A 21736-nucleotide genomic window follows, 5' to 3' on the forward strand; every position below is an offset into this window, starting at 1 on the left:
ATTAGAACGAATTAAATTTTCTATATCCCTGCAAAACAACTGACCCCAAAGTATCTGAAGCCTGTGCTTCCTTGTAACAGCTATTTTTCATTACTGAAGACATGACTTAGTACAAAAAGAAAAGTCCAAACTGTGAGCTTTCAGTCCTCCACATTCCCCTGTTTAATATGGCATTTTGCACTATATACATTAATGAAAATCTGAAACAAACAGAAAGAACTTTAGTCAAACTCCCCTTCCTCCTCCAGCTTTATTGGATAGTTTAAAATTACATTTCTATTTTCTAGGACTTCAGTTGCTTTTTCCATCTGACTTTTAAAAACTGATTACAGCAAATGAAACACAGTTGTCTAAGTGATATAGTATACAAAAATAACATCTTGATTTCTGTGAAAATGCATTTCTCTGCAATTCCTGAATAGCTCCAAATTACGCTAGCTCTGAGCATAGATGTTTACTCTGGGTTTTAGATTTAGTCTTTGAAAAAATGTGTTCTACACCTTTGCCATCGCCATCTGTTTACCCAGCATCAACGCTGCGGGGAAGTTGTTCCTGTTCAGGCTTTTATCCCAAGTTTTCTCGCACAGCCGTTAACACGCATGTTTGGTTTTTATTTTGTTTACTCCCAGTCAACTGTATGTCCTATGTAGGGCCTGATACAGATGTTACTTGATGTTATTTAACAGCTACTGAGGTCAGACAATCCAAGGCAGTCATTACGCTAAAATTAAAGTTATTTATGGAAGAGCTCATGGACACTTCCAGGATTGGTTTTTACCTCCTACATGGGAACATATTCGAGAAACCCAGAATGGGCTTACTGGTCTGACTCAACTCTTCCCATTCATCAATCCCTATTCACCAGTGGCGCGGAAAGGGGGTTCTTTAACAAAGCATTATACGTAACACCTCTACCAAACTAAACATAAACTTTTTTTTGTAGTTAAATGCAGGAAGTCGGTTTTTTTCCACCCCTTTCCTCCTTTTACACGGCAAGTAAAGCTCACTGGCCTGGGAGTAGCCTCTATCTGCCAACCTTTGGCCAGTGAAGAGGATTCAATCAGAAAAGGAGGGGCGACAGAGGACAGTAATTAAGCCGTGGCCTCGATCGTGCACTCCCGGGCAAGGTGCCCTGACTCGCCACAGCGGTAACAGTTGACTTCACTCGTCTTGCTGCAGTTGATGGCTACATGACCAGTCTCGCCACACCTAAAGAAAGCAAAGTAGAACAACTTCATAATAGCGCTCAGAAAATGCCCAACTGGACTAAAGCAATAGTTGCTGCAGAACAAAAAGCAACAATAAACCAGTACACTTTTGTTTTCAGGACAGTAAGTCGTCTTATCCCCTAAACTAAGACCAAAAAGGAGGAATTTGATAGCGAAGCTACCCAATTGTGCAGCCTAAGGCATAAAACCAAAACCTTTGCCATAAGAGTCCAACCAACACCACAACCAAAACACTGGCCAATGTTTTATACTTTCACACAAATTAACCCCTAAGATTTGTTATATACATATCAAAACTTATATAAAATTTTACACTTTCACGTGTACATATTATTATATGTCACAGACAGGCAGAGTCTTCTGGTTTCATGACAAAAGATTTGTGTGTATGAATTACACGGTTTTCTACAAAGTGTCCGAAAACCCCAAATTATTATAACAGAACTTTTTTTTTTGGTGGGGGGGGGGGGCCCACCCTGCACAGTAGGTGGAATCTTAGTTCCCTGACCAGGGACCAGACCCATGCCCCCTGAAGTGGAGGCACGCACGGAGTCCTGACCACTGGACCGTCAGCGAAGTCCCAACATTCTTATTTTGAGACCATTAAAAATTCCAAAGTTGTGCTGCGTGCCGCCCAGCTGCTATAATCCACCAGGCATCACGGTAGGACACTGCCCAAGGCAGACAGTTGGGCTACGCAGGCCGGAAACCTCTCCTACGGTCGCAGCCACCTCAGGGAATGTACTACCGCCAAGGCCCTCCCATTTACAGCCAACTCACTCTCCAGGAGCCCCTGCAATGAGCTCTCCGCCAGCAGCACGCCAGCAACTCACCTATAGCACTTCACTTTGGTGCAGTCTTTCTGAATGTGTCCGAACTCTCCGCAAGAATAGCACTTCTGCTCGTCTGCGTGGTCACAGTCGCGGGCCAGGTGGCCGGGTTTGCCGCAGTTGTAGCAGCACTGCTCTCGCTCCCGCTTGGGCTCCTTGCAGTCCTTGGCAATGTGACCTCCCCGGCCGCAGTTATAGCAGGCTTCAACAATAAGGAAAAGAAGCAGACCAAGACTATAAAACCTTACAGACGCCGCTACATGTCAAACCACACAGCACACACCCTCAGAGGTGGAAAATGTCTTCCAACGCAGTAGAGTGTGCTCGCACGGAGAGGAAGTGTTAAATGCTTACCATCCTCCTGCAGATCACAATCCTTGGCAAGGTGACCAGACTCACCACAGCGGTAACAGATGTCTGGAAGCGATGAGGAAACAAACTGGAAACCTATTTTGGGCAGAAACAAAAAGAATTTGGCTAATTAGACCAGTCTTGATACTTACGAATACTGAAGTACTTCGAAATTTTTTATTCGACAAAAATACCTCTATCCGAGGTAAAACCACCTCTGCCACGGCTTCTCATTCCACGACCACGGCCCCCACCAGTGGGGCATTCCCGGGCCCAGTGGCCAGATCGTCCACACTTGAAGCATTCATTACTGCTCATGGCTGCAGCCAGATCTTCAAAACATTAAAAATGACAACATTAAACCACTTGAAATTACTTTTAGCTTTTATTCCCCGTTTAGTGTATTTCTGGATAATTATTCTGAAGAAAAAAAATATACTTTTTCTAACCAAAATATTGGTTAGAAAAACAATCACATAACTATATATGTAGGCATTATATATCTATTATGAAATATATTAAAAGTGAAAAACACATTGAAAACATATATTTTCATAAAACTTGTGATCTTTACAATCATTAAGATTATGCATACATGTTAATCCAATTATTAATGAGATGACGGGACTTACAGGGTTAGTATCCATGAATATCCATTATTAGAAATAATTAGTAATACCTCACTCCAGGTCCAACTTAATGGACATTTTCATGGTTACAAGCCAGTAAACTTTACTGTGGGCAACTGGAAGTCATTTACTGGTTATAAAATTGGAATAACCCAGTGGAGCTGTAGTATGGATTCTGGGAGTGGACGAAGAAACATTCTCCTCTGCGCCCTTAGCACCTAACACAGTGCCTAATTAAACTGCAGCACTACGTGGTGATTCAGTATTTAGAGCAGACACGTTAGAAGAAATGCAGGCAATTTTGTCTCTAGATGGCAGGGTATGTTAAAAATATTAGAAAAAAGACAAAGAGGAACACCAAAGTAAAATGCCAGTAACACTGGGACCATTTTTTCCCTCTTCTATTCTCCCATTTCCAAATTTTTCTGTAATTTTACATTTAAAACAAGGTTACTTGGAATTTCATAGTAGACTCCTTTATTGGCTATTGTTTCAAAATAAAAGCAAAACTCCAACTAAAGCAAATGCATTTTATACTTCTTATGTAACAACCTAAAAATAAGCACGGGCTATTTCTAGAATAGAATAGAATGGAATGGAATAGAACAGAATGGAATGTTGCAGGACAAAGTCCCAGTAAAGTGGACTTTAAAAAACAAACTAGTTAAAAACCATGTAACCTTTACATTTCCACACTTCCATAGCTAAACAGTTTTACCCTTAATTCCAGTGTCAAACAATGGTAAACAAAGTTTTTAAAACACGTTGTAGAGAAATCTAGTGACTAAAAATTATGCTCAAGTTTCAAGTCTCCATCATCAAATATTGAAAAGAACTCATTACCTATCCCAACTCTCTGCAATCAGAGCCAGGATAAATCTTCAGAGGAATCTTTCTACCAACTCTTGCCACTTGCCATATAAACTTATTATCAAAAGGGGGTAGGGGAAAGTGCCTGAATGCATAATGCACATTTCTAGTCAGATGAAACCAGTCAGCGAAGATTAAAAACGTATTCTTGCAAAATTACATTTGCCTTCTTATACGGGTGCTGGCATTCTACGTTATGTGGAGGGCTGGTTTCCACCAGAGAGAAGACTCATGATTAAAAAACGAATGGCACATAAAATGATCACAGAAAAATGCAGCTTACGGTATGTCATCCTCCCCTCAACCCCATTTTCATTTTGCATCTTCTGTTTACTCGGGACCAATTTGAGCACATTAACTCTTGGTCCCAAGGAGTTCTTTGCACAAACGATCACTTCCTTTCACAAGGTAATCCAGGCAATTTGACAAGTTCTGAGTATTTTATAATTTTTTTATTTCAATAAGATACTTATCTTTTAGAAATATGACAACCCAATATTCAATATGCATTGTCAAAGATAAAGAAATGATAGCTCCGGGCAACCTCCCTTTTAGACTGCTGCTTTAAAAGGACCTCTTGTTTCATAATGGTAAAGTACAAAGGAAATATGTTACAATGAATCATCAGATGTTTGTCAGTGTATTGAATAAAGACAGCAGTTAAAATTTTACGTTTACTTTTAGCCTACAAATATTAGTTTAAAAAATTTAGCTACTCAAGAACTGATAAGCTAAGTGTGGATTTTCCATGAACTGTTTCTCTCTTTGGCCAAGCCGACCTCAATCAGCTGGTCTACATTTACTCCTTTATGACAGAGAGCTCTTTAGTAACATTAACCCAACTGATTCCCACTATGTTTTTAAGGCACACTACTGATCCTGGTACTCATCTTACATACAAATGTCCTTAGTTCTAAGGTCTTTAGAGAATGGCACGCTATTATTCCTTAGGAAAATTAGAGGCGGTAAGACAAAGCTGCAAACCTATCATGGCTCCCTGACTCCCACTGCTCTTGGCTGCGAGTGTGCAGCACTGCCCTGCCCTGCCCCCGCCTCTCCCGTTTGTCACAACCTTTTGCAGCCTTCCAGGGCCAACTCTATAAAAGAACCTGACCACACCACCCAGCCTGGAGCTATCCTTAATCCCTAGTAAGACCCAGGGCACTCTGCACTACCATTTTGCTTTTTATCACATTCCTTCAGAGCAGACACCAAGTAATTCACCTTTGAATCATAATACCCCATACAATTATCCTTTTAGTAGCAGTATAACAGTATTTTTAACCGCTGGGTTGTTGTTGTTGGTTTTTTTTTTTGGGGGGGGGGGCACCAATAGTCATTTGCTGAATGAAACCAATTGTGCTTCTGGTACAGACCCGATCCAATCCAGAAAGTACTGACAATAAAACACCTGAATTCTTGCTATCACAAGAGGTGCTGCACCATTAATTTAAAGTAGTGATGCTGAGAATTCCCTGGCGGTCCAGTGGTTAGGACTCAGCGCTTTCACTGCCGGGGCCCGGGTTCGAACTAAGATCTCACAAGCCGTGTAGCATCGCCCCCAAAAAAAAAAAAAAAAGTTAACGATGTATTTTCAACTACATACTCAATAAGTATTGAGTACAATCACTCTAAATTCAGTATGTATTTCAGATTGTCTAGTAAAATCCCCACATGTAACTGAGAAATTTTTACTCCTGGTCACTAAAATCAGCAACTGAGCCAGGACCCCTAATTTGCCATCCAGAGTCTCAGCAACATTTTATGGAATGCTACAAAACATATATACGAATTTAAAAAACAAATACCGTATTTTCACTGTTGCCAGGCAGTAGGAGAGCATATTTTTCTTCCTTTTGCTGCTAAAAATCATTTCTGTATCTACACCCATGTATCCTCACACAGTATAAAAAGACTTGGGGACTATAGGACTAACCACTTAACCGAGCTTAACCACTTGCTGCGTTACCTCAAGACACCTGACCCCTCTCCTGTCTTGAGGAAGATAAAACTGATCTGTAACGAGATTACTACCAGGTGCCTTGTGCTTAACAGGTGCTCAATTTTAAAAAACGTATGGATATATGTACACTGCTCACATTTATTCCTGCCTTTCCACTCTTCTCCCAGTTAAGTTGGATTGTAGACAGATAGATGAGCACTCAGTTCAGGGAATTCCCTGGTGGCCTAGTGGTTAGGATTCTGGGCATCCATCCTGCAAGCCGCACGACACAGCCAAAACAAACAAACAAACAAAACCAACCTACACAGCAGGCTTGAAATGGGCCCAACTCTGCTTATACTCAAGCTTCCCATCTCATAAAATCTACTTCCTGAGGGGAATGGATTAGAGGTAAGACAAGAAAAAGGGTGAATTCCTAATGACTTCACATTTGCAACAACAGAAATCAGGATGTTTCCATTTCGATTGCTGTGTATTGAATTTTCACTGACATAAATCACATGTAGAGATGTGGTAGGAGCACAAGGCATGCCAGGAAGCAGGAGGAGTAAGGCAGTCAAGATACGGTTTGCAAAGACGCACTTGTGAGGCCGTGTAAGCCAAGCTATGAGGCCTCTTTTTTACAGATACTGCACTCGTCTAGGCTTTAAGGCTTAAATCCTGGAATTGGTACCAAAACGCAAATGGTAATACAAATGTCTTCGTGAATGTGATTCTGCCATATTTTTGACACTAAGAACAAAGCCAGTAAACTACTTAAAACTTAACGGCATACGGTCAAGACTAACAATGCGTTCCGACGACTAGGAGACCATGACTCTATAAATACATTTAAAATAAGTAGCAACAGGCAAGGCGCGTGCCATAAAGCAGTTGATAAGGATCGGGTTGGATTGTTTTCCTAGCACAGCCACATCGACTCACATTTGCTGTGTCTCCAGTCACCTTCCCCAAACTCAGGGTTACCCGACTCATCCACGTTGACCTAAACTGCACTGAGACCACAGTGGAGCTTCTGCCCCTTGAATGCACTCACCCATTTTTACACCCTAATAAGTTGGTTCAGAGTTCCAACATGGTACTGAAACACTTCCAACTGTTGAAGTAAAGATAAACCACAGATAGAATGGAAGGAAGCAAGTTATACTGTGCACTACCTGCGTTCTGGCCAGAATACTGTAGAACAGAGTACAGTCCTGGGAGCAATGCTACTCACACCCATTTCTGCCTGCTCTGAAGGGTTTTAATCAGTAGCTGAATACCTACTGTAAGTCAAGGACTGATAAACACATTATCTGTAATCCCTACAACCTTGCTAGTCATGTATTCTTGTCCCCATTTTACAATAAAGAAACTGAGGATCTGAGACCAAATGACTTCCCAAAGCTATACAACTACTGGGTTGGCCACAAAGTTCGCTCGGGTTTTCCCATAACATCTTATTTCTAGAACTTTTTGGCTAGCCCTACAGAAAGTTCTACACTTGATCTTAGCCAAAAGGCCGAGAAGCGATTCAGAAAGTTCTAGAGTCAGGATTTCAACAGTTGGCTCCAAGTCCTCTGCAGAGGCTTTTGTTAGGTTTAAGTGATACTGTACATGAAAATGCTATCAGAAAAGCACACCAATTTCGAGAAGTCAAAATAAAACTAGAATCGATACGTTTCTAAAAATCCACACCCATGAATGAATTTAAAGCCACTTTAGATTTTAACCTTTTTCCTGAGGCAGAACTTAGGAGTGTCACCACAGACCAAAGACTGGCAACCTGACTTCACTAGTTAACACCCTCATCTGCAATTATGCAGCAACTCCAGGTGACCACCATACTGCACTGTCCTGATTAACACAGCCCATCCACTCACAACGTGAATGCTGGTAGCCACAAGCTCCATTTTATTATTCCAGCAGTTTTTTACAACATGAAAATGGTGTACACTTTACTGTGAACCTCTCAACAGCATGCCCTTACTGCAGCAGCATCTGACACTGCCAGAATAAGAGTTCTATTAAATGAGACAGTACAGAAAGAGTGTTCTCCACAGAGCAGGCCAGGATGCCTTGGCATCAGTCTTCTGCTCTCCACTTACTGTCAGAAGGCTAGGAAGAGGAAAGAAGCCAGCAATTCTTAAAAGAAACTCTCACTCCTGCAAGGGGAAGAAAAAAAAAAAAGCAAAATCTCTCTTGTGGTCAAGCGTTTAGACAACAGAACAATCATTCCAATTAGTCAAACTGTGGTTCTACTGCCTTTAAGTACCCATCTTAAGCCTCCATTTAGGTACCACAGACTTCAGTTAGGTTTTAAGAAAGGTAAAAAGAATCCAATCACAAAACTGTATTACAAAACTCACTTATAATACCTTAAAAAAGATAGCATTCGGCCTGTTCCAGATGTTCAAATACAAGTGTAATAAATGCCCCTTAAGTTTTCCACTGATTTGGCTCAAAATATTTTAAAGAGACTGCACGTATGAAATACCTAGCTTATCAATATGAAAAGGAATGTGGACCTTTGGTTGCTGAGAAAAACGTACCCAATTTATCTGTGACATATTAGATAAGTACATAAATATATACTGTTAGCTTTTTTCAAATACTGTTGCCAAGAGGTCCGATTTGGAAAAATTTTAAGTCCTTAATTCAGCCCTTGGGAACCTAATAAATTATTCCTTTTATATTCCAGTACAGAGAGCTCCTTGTAGACAAGAATCAGGCTCAACAAACTAAAAACAGCGTGAAACTATGTACGAGGCACTTTGTAGGTGTTTGATTAAGCCTCCATCACAGTAATTTTTAAGAAGCATTTGAAAATAACTGCTTTGCAGAGGGGGAAAAAAAAAGCCTAAGAGGTAGGAACTTCTTTTCACCCATCTCTTTAGAACCTCAAAACCTTACACTCAACTTATAGGGCTTGAGCAAACGAATAACAAAGTTCTTAATTTAAATTAAGGTTAATTCACTGATGCAGAAATTAACTGGTTATGTTTCTCTCCCCAAACTGCGTCAAACAATAGGAAAAAGGGAAAAACCTGTTTTTAAAAGCTTGTCATTTGGGGGTACAAGATGAGAACGTAAATTAATCCTCCTGAAAAGAAAAAAAAACTAATCCCGACTCTTGGCTTCTTTACCCTACCCTTTCTGTGGATCCTTCTGAATAATGCCTGAAACACACTATCTGAAGTCACAGATGAAAACTGAGCAATGTTTTCTTTTCCTAAGACCCCTAAAACCAGATGTAGTCACTTCCTTTGGAAGTGCCCTGTGGCTGCGGCCATGTGGTTAACATGTGGCAACAAGCACAAGCTTTACCCATAATAAAATCAACACCCAAACCCAAATGTGGGCCATTATGCCATTCTAAAATAGGTTTTCACGTTTGGAAAATCCAAATGGAGGTTGGCTAATTAATTTTCTCGCCTCGTTTTTAGATTAAACTGTATTCGTTTCACCTGTCCAAGAGATGATGCAAAGGTTACTACTGCTGCCATGATTTTGGAAGTTTGACAAATTCATGCTTTTTTCTGATAACGGGGTTTTTCAAAAGCCTCCGTAACTTAAATTAGTGTTGACTCAAGAAAATTGGGCCTTATCTGCCCCTTCCCGAACTGCACCGTAAAACAAGTAACTTAGCATGTCAATGACGATAAAAATTCAAGAAGCGAGAAGCTATCGGGAAGTAGGCAGAGCGAGTCCCGAAGCCACACGGGCCTTCCGGCGGGGTGTCCCCCCACCCTAAACGGAGGACTTCTCCAAGGCCCCAGCTAAGCCCACACAGCCCCTGGCACATGGCCCGCGCCAGGCCCAGCCCCCGTGCCCCCCGCTGCTCCAGGGCCCTCCCCCACACACGGCCCCCTCCTCGCACGTTCCCGCCAAATCCACCCCCGCCCTACGTTCCGCGACCCCGGAGCCCCCGCCTCGGCCCCAAGGACGCGCGGCCTCGTCCGCGGCGAGGCTGCGGCCTGGGACCGGCGGCCCGATTGCGGCGGCCCCGCGTCCCGGGCGGCAGGCAGGGCGGGAGGGCGGCCGGCCGCGGGGCGCAGTCCGGGGCCGGGCGGTGGCGGCCCGTTTCCCGCCTGACGCAGCAGCGGCGCAGGCCGGAGTGCGGCCGCCATCGCCGCCTCCCTGCTCCCGACCCTTCGCCCGCGGCCCCCGCACCGCGGCCCCCGGCATGCTCGCGGCCTCACCTTCGGCGTCGGAGGGGCCCGCAGCGGCGGAGACTCGGACGCAGGCCGAGAAGGCGGCTCGCGAGGCAGCGGCTGTTTATTTTCAGGGTCCTCGCCTGCGCCACACGCGGGTCTGCACACGGCCCCACACACGCCGTTGCGCACGGCTCTCCTCCGCCTCGCCCACGCAGCCAATCAGCGCGCGGGGCTCGGCCGTCCAATTAGGGGCGCCTGTGGGGAGGGCCGCCCCGCCCGACGCGCCGCGTCGGGCGGGGCTCTTCCCCTGAGCGCGCGGCCCTTCCCGCCGTGCCCCGCGTGAGGCCTTCCCGCCCCGAGAGCCGGCTTCTCTGGATCGGGGATGTCGGCATCCTGGCTCAGCGACCGTTCTGGCAGCAGCGCCGAGGGGCGCCGAGATGGGGTCTCAGGGAGGCGGCTGTGGTGCGCGTGGGGCCGGGAGGACTCCTCCCGGTGGCGGGCTCCGGAAAGCGTGTGCCCGCGGACCCTGCAGGAGCCCGGCCCCACTTCCGGGGCCTCTCGGTTTGGGGAAGTCGGACTGCCCAGTCACGCAGGTGGCCGTGGCTGCGTGGGCCTGAGATTCGTTTGGGTTTTTCTGCGGCCCAGGCAGAGCCCCGGAGGCCTCGCAGCTCCCACTTGCAGGACTGATAACACCCCCTTTCAAATAAAAGTCCCTCACTGGGGAGCGGGCGGGGGTGGAAGGACGGCCCGCGACCTCGGTCCCAACACCCTTGTCACCGGAGGAGCATGTGATGAGTGACGTTCCCTGCGACAGGAGGGCCACCCGGCCTGGGCTGTCACGGTCCCGAAAAGCCTTTAGATTTTCTCCAAAAGACATTGTATATATAGCATAGATATTCTGTCATGGAGAAGTAAAGTCAAACTATTCAGTGGTAAACTCAGAAGTTACAGAATTTTGTGTCCCATTTGGGAATGGCCTTTATTAAAAACATAAAATTAAAAAAAAAGTAAGAGTCCCCAGTCTCTTGAGCCCTAAAAGGCCCTAAAATCACTTCAGTCTCATACTAAACTTGGCGTGCTCTTGACGTTAGTCTGCGGCCCATGTTGGCTGATGCATGCCAGGAGTGTATTTTTCATTCTTTTAATGACTTACACTTGGAAAGTAAGCGCTCCTATCTTTTGTTATTAAGATGTTAAAACTGGGGTGATCAGACCTTGTTTGCAGCGTTAGTTCCGCAGGTGGCTGTGTAGACTTGAGCTATTCATTTGCCCCCGGTTTCACCTCATTTGAATCCTAGTCGCAAGGCTGTATGGCTTCTTAAATCATGTTGTGAGGAGGTAGTATAGCAGAGTGGTTAAGAGCTCAGATGCTGAGAGTCAGGGTTAAACCTGACTCAAATCACTTAATTATTGTAAAGCATTTAGCAGATTGTGTTCAACGTAGTGCTCAAGAGAGGGTAGCAATTATCAGAGTGGATGGACTATTTTAAGGGCCAATGATTTTTTTTTAACTGTTGTTAATCAAGGCAATTTAAAGTAAAAATATTTTAAAATTAAGTATGAAAAGTCCCCATTTCCAATAAGACTGAGTTGCCTGGCACTTTATGCATTAAGTTACAACCCGAGAGTGACCAATAATAAAATGGTATTTTGTGCTTACATAGTTTTATTACCAAGAAGCTTATACAGCTTCATGGACTTCCCCTCCCTAACTGCTGAATCTTTATAATATCTGGAGGTAAGGCGTAGTGTGGTAATTGCAGACACAACTAGTGATTTCCTAAGCCCTAACAGTGAGTCAGTGCAACACAAGAGTCTATGTAGGAAGTCCAGCCTGGGTGCCTCCACGCCACACCAGGAGGATGAATTAAAATTGTCGTAGGAACCATAAATTAATATTTTCTGACTTGATTTTTGTTTACCATTCCAACCACAGTGCTACATAAAATATCTGCTATTCATTATAGACGCAGGGACTGAATGTTCCTAATATCTAAAAAAACACTTTAAAAAAAAAAGGTGGGTGGGGCTTCCCTGGTGGCGCAGTGGTTGAGAGTCCACCTGCCGATGCAGGGGACACGGGTTCGTGCCCCAGTCCAGGAAGATCCCACATGCCGCGGAGCAGCTGGGCCCGTGAGCCATGGCCGCTGAGCCTGTGCGTCCAGAGCCTGTGCTCCGCAATGGGAGAGGCCACAGCAGTGAGAGGCCTGCATACCGCAAAAAAATAAAAATAAAAAAATAATAATAAAATAAGGTGGGTGTGAAATAAAGATATTAGACATAATGTTCTTCTATAGGTTTAAAAGACTTAAGTAGAGGAATGGAAACATAATGCGGTCTTTGCTGTTTGGCTCTGGGAGGAACAGCTAATGGCTTTTCTCTACCTGGCGTCCAGCTTTCCGCAATGACTACTCTCGACCTGGCGTCCAGCTTTCCGTAATGACTATTATTAATAGAGCCAGTCTGGTCATGAGGCATTCTGACTGACCCAGAGAAGGTCTGGGATGGAGCTGAACTACAGTGACTCGTGTTGCGTGGATATGTGCCTCGGTACACCTGTTTCACTAGCGATGTTTGAAAATAAAGGGAAAAGGCCACCCCACTCAAAAGATAAGCTGCCAAGTGTACTTGAAGGAAGAGGCTCCTATTATGTTTCCCTCCCCTGGAGATGTATTTTATCCCCTCCTGCCCTCCAATGTTCAGTCTAACCCAGGGTATTGTGCGCAGCATTGCAGGGGTTACAAAGGTGAGTCAAGACACAGACCATGCCCTTGAAGATCTTGCAGGATGACACGGGCCAAAAGAAGTATTCAGTGTCCTCAAAGGACCAGCTAAAATGCTGTGATTCAGCATGATTCAGGATTCTTTCAAATGAGTGCCAGTTGAGCAGCAATATCTGCCGACTCCTAATTTCTGCCTAAAAGGCCTGACTGTCCAGCACAGGCCTTAGATCGTGCTGTTAAATGGAGATGATACTGTGTATATCCTTCTAAACCCTTCCATGCCAACAGGGAAATAGTCTCTGACTTTGCTTGGAAAGTATGCAACTAAGGTTAAGGAGGATAAATTGTTTCCACCTCTCATGTCGGCTTCTAAAGCAGAAACATAGCTTACTAAGCTAAATCCTGAAATAGGAAGCAGTTATACAGTACTAATAATAGCTAATAGGTGGGCTTCCCTGGTGGCGCAGTGGTTGAGAATCTGCCTGCCAATGCAGGGGACACGGGTTCAAGCCCTGGTCTGGGAAGATCCCACATGCCGCGGAGCAACTAGGCCCGTGAGCCACAACTACTGAGCCTGTGCATCTGGAGCCTGTGCTCCGCAATAAGAGCGGTGCGGTAGTGAGAAGCCTGTGCACTGTGATGAAGAGTGGGCCCTGCTTGCCGCGACTAGAGAAAGCCCTTGCACAGAAACGAAGACCCAACACAGCCAAAACTAAATAAATAAATAATAAAAATAAAGGAATTCCCTTAAAAAAAAAATAGCTAATAGGTAATATAGAGAGAGTTCTTGTTACAGTGCCTGGCATAAAGTAATTACTATAAAGTATTATCCATCGTTATTGTTATTATCATTATCTACTGAGTGCTTACTATACACCAGGCATTGTTTATAACCTCCTTGTAAGTTTTCACAAAACCCCTATGAGATAAGTACTTTTATTATCCCTATGGGGAAATAGGTCCAGAGAATTTAAGTAATCTGCCCAAGGTCAGACAGTGAATAAATGACTGGGCAGTCTTCAAACAAGGGCGGCTGAAGTGCTTCACACAAAGCTTCCAGCCTCCCAGTAGTTACTGAGACTGAATCCTGCAATTTCCCATTGACTCCTTAAAGTGACAGAGTGGGGAAGGATAGCTGATGACAAGGAAAGTATGAAACACTGACTAATCATTTAGTGAGCTTTCCATTGGTTGGCTTCCTCCTCTGTGACCTTATGTTGAAACTATCTCTACTTCTGCAAACTAACTGGTAAAAGAAAAACTTTTATCTGCAAATAGTTTAAAAGTTTCAAAATAAAACCACCCATCTTTTTTTTATTAATAGAAAAGTAGATGCATTCATTTTAAAAAAGTACTTTCAGGACTTCCCTGGTGGTCCAGTGGTTAAGACTCCGTGCTCCTAATGCAGGGGGCCCGGGTTCGATCCCTGGTCAGGGAATTAGATCCTACATGCCGCAACTAAAAGATCCCGCATGCCACAACTAACAGCCCGCATGCCGCAATGAAGATCCCTCGTGTTGCAACTAAGACCCAGTGCAGCCAAATAAATAAATATATATATATATATGTTTTAAAGTAATTTCATGTCAAGCATCTACTTTATTTAAACTTTGAAATAGTAGTGAATAGCAAGATAATGATGTGTTTAAATTGTTCCCAAAGAGTATTTTACAAGATGCCTTACGTTGTGTTTTGAGAGAGCATTATACAGTGTAAAATTGGATCATGTAGCTCTCATAATCTATAAACATAATGTAATTGATTTTTAAAGATTAAATTTTAAAAGAACTATTATATAATTGGGTGAATTAGGATCTAAAACCTAGAAGGACATTTAGTCTAATCTCATAGTATTTAGTCTCATTTTAGTTTCATTTTAAATTTAAATTTAAAGAAGACCTATAGAGTTGCACAGAGTTCCTGCAAGTGCTAAAAAGAACTGATGTTTCTTCAGCCATAAAAAAGAAAGAAATAATGCCATTTGCAGCAACATGACTGGACCTAGAGATTATCATATACGTGAAGTAAGTCAGAAAGAGAAAGAAATACCATATGATATCATTTATATGTGGAATCTAAAATATGACACAAATGAACTTATGTACGAAACAGAAATAGACTCACATAGAGAATAGACTTGTGGTTGCCAAGGGGGAGGGATGCATTGGGAGTTTGGGATTAGCAGCAAACTGGTATAGATAGAATGGATAAAGAACAAGGTCCTCCTATACAGCACAGGAAACTATATTCAATATCCTGTGATAAACTATAATGGAAAAGAATGTGTGTGTGTGTGTATATATATATATATACACACACACACGCACACACATATACACAACAGAAACACTTTTCTGTACAGTAGAAATTAACACATTATAAATCAACTATACTTCAATACATTTTTTTAATGTGAAAAAAAACTGATGTTTTTAATATGAAAACAGGTGCCACCCACATGTCATAAGGGCTGTTAGCTGTGCTTGTGCCCTGATTAGTCCAGTTAACTGCAGAGGAGGTAAGAAAAGGAGGGCCCAAATCTAATACTATACATTTCTTCATTGTGTCTCCAGCTCTTTTCTGTGGAAATTTACACAAATGGCCATTCTAGTTTATAAATTAGTAACTTATGAGTTTGGCAAGGATGAATCAATAATCAATTTCTCAATCTTGAGAAATATACTCAGACTTCAATTTAAGAAACATAAACTTTTAGACTCTACATTTTCATAAGGACTATGAAAATGTCCTCCAATTATGTATTATAACTACAAAAGAGAATGTCTGAATTTATACCTGGCTGAAGAATGGCTTTTAGGTAATTAAATATTACAGTTACAGCTAATGTTCCCTTTAACCATCCCCACCCCAAGTCCCACTTCTTTCTCTTCCTCCCAATATCATGCAAATGGTATATATCCTTCTGGTCCATTTTTTATATTACATAAATAAATATATGTATACATTAAATGTATAAACTTGGGCAGACTATTTAAATATAAAATTTTTATAAATATGTAAAATTTATAATATTATATTGTATTATATATTCTATAACTTATATATTACCATATGTATAAATTATATAAAATTTATATATAATCTATAATATGAATAATTTAATTATATAAATATAGGTTTATATAATTTTTATATATGGTTTATATATATCAAACAATACATACATAGTATCATATCTATCTGCTTACTTGTTTGTGTTCCCTTACAAGAACCTAAAAGCTGCAAGGCAGGGACTTTGTCTTGCTTTGTCTGTTTTCTGCTATACTTCCACCTCCTAGAATGGCTCCCTATACATGAAAGGCACTCAAATAGTTGCTGAATGAATAAATATCAATCTTTATCTTGCTTTTTTTTTTTTTTTTTTTTTTGCGGTACGCGGGCCTCTCACTGTTGCGGCTTCTCCCGTTGCGGAGCACAGGCTCCGGACGCGCAGGCTCAGCGGCCATGGCTCACGGGCCCAGCCGCTCCACGGCATGTGGGATCCTTCCAGACCGGGGCCCCTATCTTGCTTTTTTAATTTGGTATTATGTTTCTGAGATCTGTCTATCCATATAAATGTATATACACACATATATCTGTATTCTTTTCTAGTTCATTATTTTTTACTGCTGTGTATTATAGATATACTATATTTTATTTATCCATTTCCATATCCATTTCCCTAATGGAGGGTATTTATGTTATTTCCACTCTTTTGCTATTATATAATGTTGTAATAAGCACTCCTGTGTACAGGTCTCCTCAGGCACATGTGGGAGAGTTTCTCTACGGTATACAAACCCAGAGGAGAGGTGCTGGCAGTGAACAGGCTGTATTTTACGTTTCACTGGTTGCCTGCCATGTGACTCTCAAAGTGGCCATACCAAAGTATACTCCCAGCTGCAGTGGCTAAGGGTGCCATGTTTCTCAAATCTTTGCCAACATTTTATACTGTGAGATGATTTAATTTTTGCCTATCTGATGGGTGAAACATGGGGTCTCTCTTGTTTGTTTGCTTCTATTGAGATAACTGTAGATTCATGTGTAGTTGAAAGAAATAATACAGAGAGATCAGATGTACTCTTTACCCGACTTCCCCCAATAGTAACATCTTGCATAATACAATGTCACAATCAGGATATTGAAGTCGATACTGCCCACTGATTCTGTTCAGCCGTCCTCAATTTTACTAGTACTCTGTGTGTGTGTTGTTTAGTTCTATACAAGTGTGTCTCATGCACAGGTCTGTGCATCCACCTCTGCGCTCAAGAGACTGAACGGCTGCAACGTTGAGTTCCTGCAGAACTCAAAGACATGTATGTTATGTATAACTCTTGAGGAAGAACTAGGACTCTATTTTATTGCTGAACTATTGTTTCTTGACTGCTTTTCCTTTATTCTTGCATTCCCTCACTTCCCTTAAGATCCTTAATTACTGAGACCTGTTCAAGGGCAAGCACTGTGGCCAGGCTTCGATACCAACATGGCTTAGACCCAAAATGGCTTCTCTTATGTCAAGAAAGCCATGCCTGGTTCTCTTTCTCCAGAGACCACCTGCCCTACCTGGTTACATAATCTTCAAGCATTACAAATAAAGCTGCTGTGAACATTTGTGTAAAGGTTTTTGTGTGCACATGTTTCCACCCGGTATCTTGTCTTTTTCCCACATCACAGTGAGGTTGAACATACTTCATACATTTGTAGGTCATTCAAGTTTCCTCTTGTGAGAAAGGCTGAGTTGCTCATTTTTTCTATTTTGTTGTTTACCATTTTCCTACTGACTTGAAAGAGTTCTTTATATGTTCTGGACACCAATCCTTTGTCAGTTATACGATGTTGGGCTTATTGACGGTTTAGTGATAACTGTTTCTCAAAGTGATGTAAAGAGTCGGAATTGATAAAGAATTTCTGAAACTTGCATTTGGATGAAGGGACAGAGGGGTTTCATTCAGGCTGCCCACACTGCGTTTGCGGAGACGGCTGCCCTCTCCCCAACGCTCTGTAGAACCACCTTTGCCTCTGTTATATGCCAACTATATGTTTTAATGGTGGCATGCAGGATGCCAGCCAGACAGCATCAAAGCCTCTGCCTGCTGCAGGGCAAATGCCAGGCATCCTTACGTTTGCTTTTAACAAACCCTTTGCCTCATTCAGAGGAGGAATTCAGACGCGTTATTGCATCACAAACCCATGCTTCTCAGCATTTCGACCCTCGGAAGCTGCTGACTTCATGACGTACTTTCTTCACGATGCTGCCATTTTCCCCAGCACTGCAGCCAGAATTTAGGATCCTGACTCACCCTCCAGCCAGCCACCGAGAATGCTGATTATTCCGGTATGGTCAGTGCTCTCCAAGTGACTTTGACGGGGGAAATAGCTTCTGGACAAGCCCAAGCCAGTGCAACCTCAGGTAACAGGGAGGCCTCTTCTTTCCTGACTCTCATCTGCTCAGCCTCTTGTTCTTTCTGCCTTGGCAGATGCAGAAGCCGCGCTCCTGCAATCCTGGCCAGAAAGCTGCAGATTGTATGAGCTGGCAGAGCCTGCACTGTCCTTCTGAGCTCAGAGAGTTATCTTTCCCATCAGCACCGAAGTCCCGGCTGGGGGGCAGCACCCACAGTGCAATGGTCTGTAGAACTGAGTTACAATTCCAAATTCAGTTTGCATTTCGATAGATTACCTTATAAAACATTCACTCACCAAAATTATCTTGATTATCTTTTATGCACATTGCGGTTCCCCAAATTGCCAATGGAGAAACTGATACACAAAGTTTCTTATAATCTCCCCTCAACCCATAGCAAAAACATAAAGGCAGGTAATAGGATTTCGAGGAGCATGAAATCTATACCTATGAAGTGTTATACCAAATAGATATTAAAGAAAAGAAGCTTTGGATATTCAAAGGCCTGTGGTGAAGGCCAAATAGTTATAATATATGAAAATGCTTTGCAAATTCCACACTGTTTTACCAAGGTAAACTGTGATTAAGATCAATTTCTGTTAGCCTGACACATGTCATGAAATTCTTTTTCTAGGGCTTCCCCGGTGACGCAGTGGTTAAGAATCTGCCTGCCAATGCAGGGGACACGGGTTCGAGCCCTGGTCCCAGAAGATCCCACATGCCGCGGAGCAACTAAGCCTGCTCGCCACAACTACTGAGCCTGAACTCTAGAGCACGTGAGCCACAACTACTGAGCCCACGTGCTGCAACTACTGAAGCCTGCACACCTGGAGCCTGTGCTCCGCAACAAGAGAAGCCACGACAATGAGAAGCCTGTGCACCGCAACAAAGAGTAGCCCCTGCTCGCCGCAACTAGAGAAAGCCTGCACACAGCAATGAAGACCCAACAAAGACAAAAATAATTAATTAATTAAAAAAAAAGAAATTTTTTTTCTACACTGATTTATTACAAGTAAAGAAAATATTTTGGACACATGAATAAGCAATCATAGTATTTCTCTTGCATTTGAAGAATGATTGGTAGTAATTTTTCCCTTTATTTAGGGGTTGGTTTCCTCATTTAATGCAATAAAAGTTCTCTGGGGACTACAACTGACTCTAAAAGTTACTGGTGCTGAAGATTTATCCAAAATGAAGTCTGCTTTGAGTGGCACAGAATTCAAAGACAGCTCTGGACCAAACTGAAGTGAGTGGTGAATTCGATCTTTTCTGTGCTTCCTCCTTTCTTCCTTTTGGACACTTCAAATCCACATCTAGTTTCCTAGGGATTTCCTGAGTTGACCACGGCCACTTTCTTCTCTCTTCCAGGTTGACCAGCCCCATTCCATCAGGGACTGTCATTTTATCAACCCACGCATGCTACGATAATAATCACCTCATTTACATAGTATTTCATAGTTTGCACATAAAAATTCAGTGAGAATTTATTGTGAGATTATTACGTGCCACACTCTGCTGGGCAGTTCCACCTTTGTTACATTATTTAGTCATTTGTAATCTTATTATTTGAACCTATGAGGTTTTTTTAAAAAATAAATTTATTTATTTATTTTTTGGCTGCATTGGGTCTTCGTTGATGCGCGGGGGCTTTCTCTAGTTGGGTGAGCAGGGGCTACTCTTTGTTGCAGTGAGCGGACTTCTCATTGCGGTGGCTTCTCTTGTTGTGGAGCATGGGCTCTAGGCACGTGGGCTTCAGTAGTTGTGGCGTGCAGCCTCAGCAGTCATGGCTGGCGGGCTCCAGAGAGCAGGCTCAGTAGTTGCGACGCATGGGCTTAGCTGCTCCGCAGCATGTGGGATCTTTCCGGACCAGGGATCGAATCCGTGTCCCCTACATTGGCAGGCGGGTTCTTAACCACTGCACCACCAGGGTAGTCCTGAACCTATGAGGTTTAGAAATCTCATAGATTCAAGCATGACCTCTCTAGGTGGGATCTAGATATTTAAGTAGGAGGCATTAGCACCCTAATGTTTTTCACAGCGAGAGATGCCTGGATGCTTTAGGTGGTAAATGACAGGACATCAACTAAAACTGCGCCGTATGGTAATAAAGTGTCATCTCAAGGACGAAGCCTCAGTTTGGTGCTTACCAGCCTTTAACTCCTCTGTGACACTTTACCTACCCTGTGTTGAGCAGCCGTCTTGGATGTTATCATTTTATTGTGATAACACAATATACAAGTTATGCTCTTTTCTCACTTGTACAGTAGGGTCTCCTCTTTTTTTTTTTGGACATACACACATAGATGTTTTATTTTATGGCTGAACCATCTGAGAGAAAGTCGCAGATTTTGTACATTGTTTTTATAGAGATTATAATTGACATATAACATTATATTAGTTTCAGGTATACACCACAATAATTCCATATTTGTATATATTGCAAAATGATCACCACAAAAGTCTAGTTAGCATCCTTCACCACAGTTACTCATTTTTTCCTTGTGATGAGAACTTTTAAGACCTATTCTCTCAGAGGGATAAATTAGGAGCTTGGGATTAACACATACACACTACTATATATACATTAGATAACCAACAAGGACCTACAGTACAGCACAGGGAACTCTACTCAATATTTTGTAATAACCTATAATGGAAAGGAATCTGAAAAAATAGATATATATGTACGTATGACTGAATCACTTTGCTGTATACCTGAAACTAACAAAACACTGTAAATCAATTTTACTTCAATAAAAAAAAAAACACTTCATACCAAAAAAAAAGACCTGTTCTCTCAACAACTTTCAAATACGCAATACAGCATCGTTAACTATATTCCTCATGCTGTACATTCTATTCCCAGGACTTATTTATTTTAGAACTGGAAGTTTGTACCTTTTGACCCCCTTCACTGATTTTCACCTACCCAACCCCTCACAACCCAGCAACCACCAATCTGTCCTCTGTTTCTATGAGCTTGATTTTTTTTTTATTTCCACATATAAGTGAGATCATATGGTATTAGTCTTTCTCTGGCTTATTTCACTTAGCATAATGCCCTCGAGGTCCATCCATGTTGTTGCAAAGGGCAAGATTTCCTCCTTTTTTACGGCTGAATAATATTCAGTGGTTTATATGTACCAAAATTTCTGTATCCATTCATCTGTCAAAAGACACTTAGGCTGCTTCCAAAAGTTTCCACTTAAAATAAGAATAAAACGTGAGTTAATCTAAAAATAAACATGAAGCAAATAAGAGCAGAGGAAGTACACAAGTGTGAAGAGTCAAAAGGATAGGTGGATGTGACAAAAGGGAGTCACGGCTGTGCCAGCGGAGCCAGCGTGGAAACCTAGTGAAATCCAAAGGACCCGTCTACCGGCGGAGGAGGCGAGGAAAGTACCCAGGGCAGCACCTTCAGAGCCTGTCGCCTGGCCTGGGGTCTGCTTTCGGGCTCTGACGGGCCTTCAGGGTCCGCTGTCAGAGTAATCTGTGTGATAATCAGGGTGGAAGAAAAGAGCCTCAAGAAATACACTACTGCCATTAAACGTACCCCAAGGTTTTCTTGAATGTGGCAAGAAAGCTGTTGAAGAACCAACTCAAT

The 21736-nt window shown here is 42.5% G+C and overlaps 1 protein-coding gene across 6 annotated transcripts in view; it reads right to left on the reverse strand.

The window, feature by feature from the left end:
* Nucleotides 1–231: 231 nt before the first annotated feature.
* Nucleotides 232–21736, reverse strand: part of CNBP (CCHC-type zinc finger nucleic acid binding protein) — a 48880-nt gene continuing 27375 nt past the window's right edge. The window contains exons 1-6 of one of the 6 annotated variants that reach the window (XM_082663801.1): nucleotides 10054–10202; nucleotides 7960–8016; nucleotides 2605–2742; nucleotides 2414–2506; nucleotides 2063–2264; nucleotides 232–1209 (exon numbers count right to left, since the gene is read on the reverse strand). In XM_082663801.1, the coding sequence (XP_082519927.1) occupies nucleotides 1092–1209; nucleotides 2063–2264; nucleotides 2414–2506; nucleotides 2605–2728 (537 nt within the window). In that variant the 5' untranslated portion in view covers nucleotides 2729–2742; nucleotides 7960–8016; nucleotides 10054–10202 and the 3' untranslated portion in view covers nucleotides 232–1091. Of the gene's footprint in view, nucleotides 1210–2062; nucleotides 2265–2413; nucleotides 2507–2604; nucleotides 2743–7959; nucleotides 8017–10053; nucleotides 10203–21736 lie in introns of those variants that run through there. The other 5 variants (XM_082663805.1, XM_082663804.1, XM_082663803.1 and 2 more) reach the window with 5 other exon arrangements.

This window comes from Grampus griseus (assembly GCF_964374135.1).
Source record: "Grampus griseus genome assembly, chromosome: 10".
Lineage (NCBI taxonomy): Eukaryota > Metazoa > Chordata > Mammalia > Artiodactyla > Delphinidae > Grampus > Grampus griseus.